The following is an 11,430-nucleotide window of genomic DNA, read 5'->3' on the forward strand; positions in this document are numbered from 1 at the left end:
CTGTGCGTTACATACTCAAAACAGTCTGTTTAAATAAGTGGAGTTCATAACGATTCATTTATTTTGCTAGTGTGATCATTATCATCATAGTAGAAATTGTGAGTTGTCAAGTCAAACTTGTTTGCTCAGTTATTGGTAGTCAGTTTTATACCATTGATCCATGCTGCAGTGTTGGGTCTTTCATGCTTCTTGTCGCTGTCTAACATTAAATTGCTTTATTAAAATATATTGATTCAGTTTTTATTAACTCAATTTACAAACACTGTCTTATTTTGGGCATATAGAAACACAACAAAAACATCTACATCGTAGAGACCAGTTTTCCTATTTTACTGTATTGGGAAAACTTGTCCATGTCTGTCTTAAGGCTCTGTGGCAGGGGCATGATTATTCCAAACTAACTTAAGTCAAATCCTTCAGTTGTACTAGTTGACATCAGAACACCTACTACTTTCAACTGTATGCTGACACTGCACGCTCATAGTTGTCATTTCCCATGCAATGTCATAGGAATATAGAATCAAAATGTCAACATATCATCTAAACTACTTAAGGAACTCACAGTATAACAATAAATTAAAAACATAGAGCCATATGTTGAGAAATTTCATTGTCATTTTGGGTTTATTCAACTCCAAACACATTTTCACCCAGCCCCCTTCACTATCAGGTTTCCCAGTCTTTCTCTTCCTGCCCATCAGGCCATAGTAATTTAGTGTAGAAGTTAGTGTCACTCTGTGCAGTTAGTGTCACTCTGTAAACTCTGGAGTCATCTCCAGTCGAAGCAGCTCCTGTCCTCTCTGCACCAGCATGGTGATGTTTTTGCTGCTCCGGACAGCCTGGTAGATCTCCTCTGAGGTCTTCACCTGGGCGCCGTTGATCTCCACCACCACGTCTCCTGGCAGCATGCCAGCTCTGAGTGAAGGATTACAGTACAGTGGGTTAACAGCAGTTCATCATACATGAAATGCTAAATACCTATCCTACTGTATGTACAATGCACATGCAACATAAAAAATTGAATTGCGGGAATTTTCAGATTAAATTCCATGACTAATCTGTGCTGCATCTCTTTATCACCATGTTTGAATATTTCAAAGATGTAAATGTCACAAATCTGCTAAAACTAACACTTGCCAGAAAATGTGGAATTGGGTCAGTATCGAGACAAAGAAAAAGCTAATTCTGAGCAAATTAACATGATTTTCCAAGAACTTTCCCACTTCACCATGACTGCAAAACTCAGTTTTCAGTGACCATGATTTTTCCAGGTTTTCCATGACTGTGGGAATGGTCCTTATTGTGTCTATTAAAACTATACCAAAGCAAGAACTGGCCATTTCTACCTTTAAAACATTGTTCCAGTATCCTTGTATCAACATCACCTCCACACTGCCTGTAAAACATCCACTCCACACCTTCCCAAGAGCCCAAATCCAAGCCTTTTTTCTACATCCCATCCCATACTGTCAAACCACGTTATGCCTCAGAAACTACAGGGGTCAATAGTAACATCAATGATTTCAATGGAAGGACGCATCATTACCATCAGAGTGACCAAAATAAATTAGCAAAAACTACAAACTAGCAAAATTAGTAGTTCCATACTGCATTTATTTTACCAGACTTTCATTGAAAACACCTTCAGATTTCTTGCCTGGCTCAAATTAGCCAAAGTTGTAAACAATAAGAAATTACAAAAATAGTCAATACAGTACAATGTGTGGGATTAAATTCCAGGATGTCCCGATCACTGTTCCAAACTCGCGAGACACATTGCTGTTCCGTGCTGATTAAACTCCATCAGCGCACTTTTGTCTTTGTGTGTACACCGGTTGCACGATTGCAAAGACCAATAACTCCTCATTGCTCGTTCACTCGTCGGTTTCCCTGAGTGTGCCTACCTGTTGGCCGGGGAGCCCATGATGACCCTGTGGATCAGGATGCCGTGTGTCACGTCTGGGAAGCCTGGGTCTCTCAACTTCAACTCAGTGATGATGCTGAAGCAAAGGGACGAAACAACAATTTAAATGGCAGCACAGTGCAGCGGTGCTGTAACTAGACTGTACACAGCTTTGCCACAAGCCTTGCTGAGTCTTAAGCGTTTTACCTCGGCGTCAGGGTCAGCATCATGACGCCGATGTACCGCCGCTTGGTCTCCGACTCACCAAACCAGGACTCTAGGAGGAAGATGGACACGAATAGGGAGTGTGAAAATCATCTCTTTAAAATATGGAATCTCTTGTTAGATTGTGTACAGTGGAGAGATACAGAAAATATAGGAGAGTGTTTTTAGCACTTCAAAGCCCTCGTACTTGTCATTCTCAGCCAGTTCTTACTTTTCTTTTCCGCTGATTTATCAATGAAGAGTCTCAAGCGATCGGACGGGATGGCGAAGGAAATCCCTGCTGTGACCTTCATGGTGTTTATACCGATGACCTCACCATCCTGGTGAGATAAGAGATGAGATGAACTTCATACTTTAGGGAAGTACTTTATAGATGTGCAGATGATCTTAAATTTGGGTATTTGCCAGTTCTGAGTACCGAGCACTTTTACTGATACTGACTGAAAATGATCTTTGAACACATTATTACAAGTTTCTAAGAGTTATTCTAATCAAATGTCATCCCCTTCTTCTGTATTTGTGTTGGAATTAATCATTGACCATTCCAGTATCATAAAATAGCACTACACTAGTATTCATTAATTAGTTTCTGCATGCAGAGCAAGACCCTGTACAACTACTTTATTAACCTAGTATCACTGATGTGCTGATACTGTTTGAATGTCAGATTTGTAAAAAAATCTCTCTCATTTTCCGAGAAGTGTGCTTTCACATCCAAAAGGGGATTACGATGTATATACTCTATATAACAGACAAAAAGCTGTTCAATGCAAACATTTGTAATCAAAACATTTTCTGTTTCTGCCATGTAATATTAATAACTGTAACACCTTGGAAATCATGTTCTTTAAAATGCTACATGTCACAGCAAGCTGAAGTTCAATGTTCAATTCAATGGGAAGGATTGTGACTCACCAAGTTAATCAAGGGACCTCCAGAATTCCCAAACTGCAAGACATAAAATCAGTCACATGTCACAAGAAATCCTCTCCACAGCGTTTTCTTTTCCTGATCCATCTCTACACTTTTGCGGTCTCAGCCTTAGATTAAGAAATATCTGAAGTCCTCAGAATGACTGATAAGCAAAAGGCATATACGCTCAATATATGACAAAAATACTCACGTCGATAGCAGCGTCAGTCTGGATGTAGTCCATGTTGGAGTTGGACAGGCCGAGCTCCTTGCTGCCTCTCTGCGCTGAGCTGACGATGCCTGATGTGATCGTATTCCGCAGCGCAAACGGGCTTCCCATGGCGACCACAAACTCCCCTTGTCGAACATCAGAGGACCGACCGAGGGTGAGAGTGGGCAAGGGATGCTGCAGAGAGGTGGAGAGAGAGAGATTTTATGTGAAGAATCTATTGATTTAATATGCCGTTTATTTCATTTTATTCTACTTTATTTCTATTTTATTTATGCCTGAGTCTATGCTTTGGCAATATGTGCACATATACGTCATGCCAATAAAGCTCATTGAATCGAATTGAGAGAGAGATAGAGAGACAGACAGAGAGAGGGAGAGAGAGAGAGACAGGGAGAGAGAGAAAAAGACAGAGAGAGACAGAGAGAGAGACAGAGACAGACAGAGACAGACAGAGAGAGGGAGAGGGAGAGATAGAGACAGACAGACAGAGAGAGGGAGAGAGAGACAGAGACAGACAGAAAGACAGACAGAGACAGACAGAGAGAGGAGAGACAGAGAGACAGAGACAGACAGAGAGAGAGACAGACAGAGAGGAGAGACAGACAGAAAGAGGGAGAGAAAGAGACAGAGAGACAGAGAGACAGACAGACAGAGAGAGGGAGAGAGAGAGAGAGAGAGAGAGACAGACAGAGACAGACAGAGAGAGGGAGAGAGAGAGACAGAGAGACAAAACATTTCCCAGATAAGCAGAGTTTATCACAGATCATCTCTCACCTTAGCAGTGATTTTGATGGTGGCGATGTCTGCCGCCTGATCGACATTTTGCACAGTGGCTTGGTACGTCTCTCCATTGGTGAGCTTCACACGGACATCTCTCTTGTTGGCCACAACATGGGCGTTGGTGACGATGAGGCCGTCACTGCTGATGATGAAACCAGAGCCATTGGACACAGGGACTTCCCTTCCAGAAAATGGGTGCCTGTAGCAGTGAAAACCGGGGTTAACCTTTCCTCAGCCTGGGATTAAAATATATAATTTAAGTTTCACCCAGAGAGCAAAACCAAAATCCATTTTGACCTCTGACCCCTAGTTGAAGAAACCAGACAAGGCAACTTAAGGATGGATCAGAAGCTACCACTGATTCTCACTGTAACTCATAATAAAATGATTATACACTGCATGATACACAAGATATATTACTACTTCAAGATATGTGAGATTTATAGCTGTCCACACACACACACACACACACACTTGAATCTTGATCCCCTCCCTCTGTACCACTGTGCTTTTTCAGTCAACTTACCTGCCTACGATTTCAATGTACACGACAGCTGGCGTTGACTTTTCCACTACATCTGCAATAAAGTTGTATTTGTACCGGGGACTGTCGGGTTTGTAGGGAGAAGCACATTGGGCTGATGGCAGGAAATGTTCAAGAATCCGCCCGGGGAACGAGACTGTCCCGTCGTTCCCCTGCTCGTCTGTTTTACTGTCCAGAAGTGCCACACCGCAAAGTCCCAAACCGACAGCGACTGACCCGACGAGACTCCGCCGGCCCCTGCTGCTGCTACCCGGACCGCTTCCCGTGTCCCATGTCGGAGCTCTTCTGTCCAGGCTTGGGTTTCCGTCGCCGCCTGGTTTTCTTCTGTCACATATCCAAACAGAGGACACGGCTCGGCCCACGGTCCTCTCGGCCAGAGAGTTAAACCCACGTCTCTGGTCTCGAGTGTGTCTCCTGAGTAGTGAGAGAAAACACCGATTGACAGCATGTGAAGCCATGTTGCATCACCTCAGTGACACGGCTTTAGTAGTTTTAACACCCAAACAACGCTTTGTACTGAAATAAGATGAGGCTTTTGTAAGAACGGTCCACTTTAAATCGATGGCAAAAGTCACACAGTATGTAAGAGACAACTCGACAGCGCTTACTTCCTTGAAATGTCAAGTTATCGACAGCACAGATAGAAGGCGACAGTTAGGACAGCTGAGAATCGATCCCGGAAGTTCGCTTGTGCTCTGAGCATGCGCAGTTTAACACAAATTACTGGGGCACATTCAAGCGCAGCAACTAGAAGAAGTTGCAAAACCAATAGATTTATTTTTTTATGGTCAAGATAATGCAGATTGAGCACTGTAGCCGCATGCTTCACACCTGCACAGATAGGATTAGTAAAATTAGGTAAATTATTAAATGATAATAAATAAACAGGGGCGGAGTTTGAAAAGCAGTGCGCTGTAGCTCTAGCATCAAATTGTTGTATGTAGCGTAAAGTAAACATTTATTTCAAAGTAAAAAGGTTTCATTCTACATGTTCCATTTTATATGGGTGAAACATTCTCAGGGGTATTAAGCATTAGAAGACAGTCTCAGATTTGAAAAAGACCAATCTAATTATTAGAAAATACCAATCATCTTTGGAGTGGAACACTAGTTCATAACAGGTGGATGTTTAGAGAGCCCGAAGTATACTAAAGTATACATATGTAAACTTAAAGTTACCTTAAACTATACCTGCAAGTACACTTGTATTATTTGTGTAAGTAAACCAAGTATACTAGAAATACACTTAGTTAACTTAAAGTATACCTAGAAGTACACTTTTATCAACTAAAAAGTGGGCCAATTTAATCCCACTTTAGTACACTTCTTATACTTAAATATACTGTAAAATATACACTTCAAGTTTACTACTTTTTTGTAAGGGTTAGTGACCTGAAATCCACGATATTCAGTGTTAAATCATGGGTTCTCTAATATAGTTTTGTGTATGAGACCTCTAGCTGCTGCAGCCATCGCTTGGTGAATAACTTCAGCCTAATAAACTTCATGATATAATGGGAGGATCCCAGGTGCCTTTGTTTGAGAATGCTCAGGACTGGGTGTCACTCTCACCTACATGACATTATATGTATATATATATATATATATATATATATATATATATATATACATCCTTTATTTAACCAGGTAAAAGTCTCATTGAGATTAAAATCTCTTTTTCAAGAGTGACCTGGCCAAGAGAGCAGCATAAACATTATTACAACAATAGACACAAACAATACAAACAGACAAATACAACTGTCACACACTACAAACGAGAGAACACAGTATCCAGTTAATATGCAATACAAGGTCATAAACATGCATAAAGGTATAATTTTCTAGAAGGATTTCATTACATTACCATTTTGATTACATTATCAGAGGAATGATGTAAAACTGGCACAAACAATAACATACAACTATCTTCTCCTATGGCTCTTTCTACAGTCTGACCTCCTGCTGTATCAGCTGCCCTGCAGGCCTTGAAGAGGAAGAAGCGCTTGGAGCAACAGCTCACCCCGACTGATGGCACGCTCTCCACCACTGAGTTCCAGAGAGAAGCGTTAGAAAATGGCCTCACCAACACCGAGGTCCTGAAGAACATGGGCTTCGCTGCCAAGGCCATCAAGGGCGTCCACCAGAACATGTAAGAGACGTGCAGGAGAAACAGAGAAGGATTGATCGTATTTTTGTGAAACCTGCATTCTCTCACTATACCTTAAATCAGTGGTTCTCAACCTTTTTGGCTTGTGACCCCTTAAAATGAAGCGATGGCCTCTTACAACCAGTCCAACCAGAGAATGATTTTCCCATTTCAGGTTGTTTCATTTGATATCACAGAAGGCCTAGAGGCTGAAAACTATTCAGTATTTCACAAGGCAAAAGCAAAAATTAGACAAAAAACAAAAAATAGACATGAGGATGAATTTGTATGATATATATAGTATATACAGTCTAGACCTGGAGTAGAGCACTAGCTGTGGCGGTACCCCTCTCTCTCAAATCTTGGTTCTGTTCATGTTTATTTAATTGCATTGAAGACATGTTTGTTCACCTTGCAGATTGATTGACTTCGCTTATTAAACAATGACTATAACAGTATGTGACAGCTGTGAATTTAAAAGACATTGCTGAGTTACAGCGGTAGATGAAAGCTGCAAAGATATTATTTTCCATCAGTGAATCTTACCCTTCAGGGATCTATGAATATTTATGCATAATTGATATAATACTACTAAAATATTACATTGGGACTAAAAATTACAAGGGGGTTTGTAGCAGGTGAACTCCTTGAAGTGAGTGAAAATCTGAGAATGAGTTTATTATGAAGTTGGACCTAAAATCTCGCCCTTTATCTCTCTCAGGGACCTCGACAAGATAGACTCTCTAATGCAGGACATCACAGAGCAACAGGCATTGGCCCAGGAGGTTTGTGATGCTATCTCCCGACCTTTTGGCGAGACATTTGATGAGGTAGAGACCTTTCAATTCCTCGATCGAAATCAATCAGGCATTCGCTCTGTTTCTGCCTTTCTATCCATAATTTTTGTGAATCCATTCGTTGACACAGATTTTGAAATATAGCATGGTACCTTGGGTGTGTCATTCGCCGCTAATCTATTGACTGCTTTACTACTATTCCACAAAATGCATCTTATAGATATAATGCTGTTTATGTGTTTTCGTAGGATGAACTGTTGGCAGAGCTGGAGAGCAGCATGAAGAGCAGGGGCAGACTGCCGAGCGTGCCAACCTCCAAACTCCCTTCAACACACCCCAGTCACCGCTCATGTAAGTACAACACTGCAAGGGCATGATGCATTTTCTTTCACCAGCCACTTTCACAGTTTTATCAGAAAAATGTAACTTTCAGATATGAACCTTGGAAAGCAGCTGGTTAAGCAGGCAACTTACCTGGCACTGTCAAAATTACCTGTATTTGACTGATGGCTTGTTTTCATTTCCAACCTTAATAATTGTTCCCAAACATTTCAATAACATCTAATGTTAATGGTCCCTCCTCCTTTTACAGCATCCAAGAAAAAGGTTGAAGATGATGACGACATGCATATGCTGGCAGCATGGGCAACTTAAGTCCGTTAATGCAGCCTTTCACCCACTGATGCAGGGTAACACACACATGAGATGAAGATTTTTTTTTGTTGAGCTTTTTCTATTTTTGATAGGGAAAATGAAGTTCCTTACATTGTTTTGTAAATTACCCTTTCTTCATGAACTTATACTGCCACTTGCCTGGTCATATTTATCAAAAATATTTGAAATTTTTAAGCGAAGGATTCATCAAGATGTAACAGATCTATGTTTAAATGCTTGTCTATTCTCCCAATTGTCATTCTCATCTAACCTCCAAAGAATGTAGGAGGTTCAAGTTCAGGCTCACCTCACACTGCCTTGACATTGGGTTATACTGATGTAACATTAGCCTGAGGTTACCTGACTACTAAAGTTAACTTTCCAACTTGCAGAAAGCTACATCAACACAGTCTGCTCAGCCTGGTTAACTTGCTTTGTGGTGGATGGACAAAACCCTTGATTTATTTGATAAGCTGAAAGTTGAGAAAGGTAGAATACTAAACACTAGTGATGTATTATATCACTAGTATGTATATGTAGCAAAGAACAACAATGATTGATACTTTCGTGATGTTTAGATAGTGCATCCAACTCCTTTATAATCAAAGAGGCACGATATGGGACAAATATCCATATAAATAAAATTACAGTTCACTATTTCACAAATGGTATCTTTTATTTATTCATTTTCTGAATGCAACATCGGGGATCTGGGCCTTCAACTGGGTGAACATTTGTACAGCTCTGTTGAAATCCCACTCATTGTCCTGTAGACACTTTTGGGACCACTCCAGGTTCATGCCGGACTGCAGGGAGAAGGCTGAGAGCATCTCCTGCTGCGGGGCGGTGAGGGTGGCCACCGGGCTGGAAGACGGGGGTGGGACGGGAGCCCCAAAGGCTCTGCTGATCTGCTCTGTTGTGGCCATCCGGATGGAAAGCTGGTCGTTCACTATGCGCAAACCAGAATCCCCGACAGGGACTGCGATGAAGACTCGAGAGAAGGCCTTAGTGGAGTCCTGAGATTTACCGTCAACTTCTTTGAAAATCCCGCTCACTGTGAATGACAGCAGTGTATTTGTACAGGTGTTTACGTCAATAGTGAAGGAGGCAGGGTCATGCTGAGTTTTGGGGAGCTCATTGAGGAAAGCCACCACATTTAGTCGCGTGCGTTTTAGTAGGCGAGACCGCATCGTGGAGTCTTTGATCCGGTTCAGGTTTCGACTGTCTTTGTGGTACTCTCCCAGGCCGCTCCTTGAGGGGTTCTGTGTCACGAGGGAGAAGGAAGCTCCATCATGGTAGGCATCCAGAAGAGGCTGTCTGTCTCCTGAGTCGTAGATGCTGTAATAATGTTCCAAGAAGCGATGGATGAAATCCTTGATTTCATCGGAGCCAAAACAGCTGCCCTTGAAGGGGGGCAAGGCGGTGGGCCCTGCCATGTCAAAGCCTATGGGCGGGGGGAGGTCTTGGCCATCCAGTTTGAGAAGCTGGGGGAACCTCTGCCGCACAGCACTGATGTAGGAGGCCTGGTCCTTGAACAGGTCACACAGAGGGTTCCCGACCAGCCACAGCTCCACCAGCTTCAGGCCTTTCACCTTGTCCAGCTCCCGGTCCGACCTCAGCTTATTGTGGGACAGGTTGAGGGTCTTCAGTTTGGGTGCCTTGGTGACCAATTCAGCCAGTTTGTCCAATTTGTGAATACAGTTGTTGCTCAGGTTCAAGCGCACCAGCTCTGGAATGTTTTCTTCAATGATCTTTATCACAGCCTCCATGCTTGTCTTCCTATTCAGGATGACTTCAGTGTTGTGGGACACCAGGTCCGAGTCTGTTTGGATGCTGTTCAGGTCAAGTGCTTGCTGGGAGCCGTCGAAGCGCTTTGCCATGCATTGCTTCAGGCGCTCCAAGTGTTCAGGCTTCAGATCAGAGAGGAGGAAGGATGGAGGAGATCTGCCGTTGATGAGTACTGCCACCTTATAACCGTCTGCGTCTGTGATCTTGTGGAAACATTTGTGCAGAGCAGCGGCGGCAGCGACATCGCCCACATAAAAATGGGCCTGGTTACTGTCAGTATGAAAATGTACAGCTGTGAAGGGTACTGAGCAGATGTTCTGGAGAGCTGTCAATAACCATGTCTTGTCATATTTCCTTCCATGTGGTATGGTTACTTTGTACCAGCCTGATCTGCGTTTACCTCCTCTCCCACCTCCTCCTCGCCTGTCTCTGTCAACCTGCCCATCTTCTCTCCGATTGGGCCTTCCATAGGGGTTGAATCTGCGCTGGGAGCCGCTGTCCTGGGAGCTGTCTCTCACAGCTGCATCCCCGTTATCGTCAAGCCTGGACCGTGGTCCGGGGCCCCCGAAGTTCCCTGAGCGGCCTCCCCGCTGGCGGTCCCTGCGGGACTCGTCGCTGTCCGACCGACCCCTGTGGGACTTTCTGCCTCTGCGGCACTGCGGGCCGGTTCTGTCATCGTGCCCGTCCGCCATATTCCTGGGAACAGCGTTAGTTCGAAAACACAATCCTGGATGAAAAATAGTATTCACAAAGCCAAAATTGTCTGCTTTACGATACACAAAAGCGGGGATGTGTGTGATACTTCAGCATTCCACAACCTTAACGCTAAACATAAAGGTGATTGTGACGTGATGACAATGAGTTGTTTACTTCCAATTCAGCTGGTTAGCTACTTAGATTATTTTTTTTATTTTTATTTTTTTAATTATAATTTTCAGATGATCAATTATCAGTATCAGATATACCGAAATACCCAAAGGCATAAAGCAGTAACAGTACAGTAACAAAAAGTAACAAACATACAACGTCAGGGGTTACAAACAAAGCTTGACACAAACGAACACAAAAAGAAAATGGTGCAGTAAACATTACATTAAGATGTTACATTTGGAGCACAAATTTAAAGTTTTCACAGGTTTTCTATTGCATGAGGTAGATAATGTTCTAATGTAGGACTCTGCTTCCTTTTTAAAAGTACAAGAAAGGGTTTTAGTTTTTAAGACCTTGCATTTATGGATATAAAACTTGGCCAGCAATATGATAAGATTACACAAAATATTCATTTTCTAATTCTTTCCTATAATTTGTAAATCCAAACAATACATCCTTCAAGCAAAGTACAAAACCATTATAGATAGTGTCCAGTATAAGACAGATGCCTTGCCATAGACTCTAAGTGTGATCACAAGTCCAAAACAAATGGAAGACAGTCTCTGGGTGCAGGTTACA

General features: G+C 42.5%; 3 protein-coding genes across 4 annotated transcripts; 1 reads left to right on the top strand and 2 right to left on the bottom strand.

The window, feature by feature from the left end:
* Positions 1 to 749: 749 nt before the first annotated feature.
* Positions 750 to 5,263, bottom strand: LOC139650933 (serine protease HTRA2, mitochondrial-like). 2 transcript variants are annotated; one of them, XM_071527736.1, is made up of 9 exons: positions 4,945 to 5,263; positions 4,579 to 4,890; positions 4,047 to 4,251; positions 3,252 to 3,446; positions 3,044 to 3,076; positions 2,340 to 2,448; positions 2,111 to 2,180; positions 1,905 to 2,000; positions 750 to 915 (listed from the first exon to the last, which is right to left on the bottom strand). In XM_071527736.1, exons 1-9 carry the CDS (start codon positions 5,052 to 5,054, stop codon positions 750 to 752), a joined length of 1,296 nt encoding a protein of 431 aa, XP_071383837.1. In that variant the 5' UTR covers positions 5,055 to 5,263. The 2 variants fall into 2 exon arrangements, with proteins under 2 accessions (XP_071383837.1, XP_071383836.1); XM_071527735.1 differs by having other exon boundaries at positions 4,579 to 5,263.
* A 1,154-nt stretch (positions 5,264 to 6,417) lies between these two features.
* On the top strand, positions 6,418 to 8,193 carry LOC139650937 (charged multivesicular body protein 4c-like). Its single transcript, XM_071527743.1, has 5 exons — positions 6,418 to 6,427; positions 6,568 to 6,745; positions 7,464 to 7,527; positions 7,788 to 7,890; positions 8,132 to 8,193. Exons 1-5 carry the CDS (start codon positions 6,418 to 6,420, stop codon positions 8,191 to 8,193), a joined length of 417 nt encoding a protein of 138 aa, XP_071383844.1.
* Positions 8,194 to 8,876: 683 nt separating this feature from the next.
* Positions 8,877 to 10,673, bottom strand: LOC139650938 (nuclear RNA export factor 1-like). Its single transcript, XM_071527744.1, has one exon. It carries the CDS (start codon positions 10,671 to 10,673, stop codon positions 8,877 to 8,879), a length of 1,797 nt encoding a protein of 598 aa, XP_071383845.1.
* Positions 10,674 to 11,430: the final 757 nt, after the last annotated feature.

The sequence above is a fragment of the Centroberyx affinis genome, unplaced genomic scaffold (genome assembly GCF_046629955.1).
Source record: "Centroberyx affinis isolate AG114_WGS23_722 - 3 ecotype Tasmania unplaced genomic scaffold, CSIRO-AGI_Caff_v1 ptg001575l_1, whole genome shotgun sequence".
In the NCBI taxonomy this organism is placed as follows: domain Eukaryota; kingdom Metazoa; phylum Chordata; class Actinopteri; order Beryciformes; family Berycidae; genus Centroberyx; species Centroberyx affinis.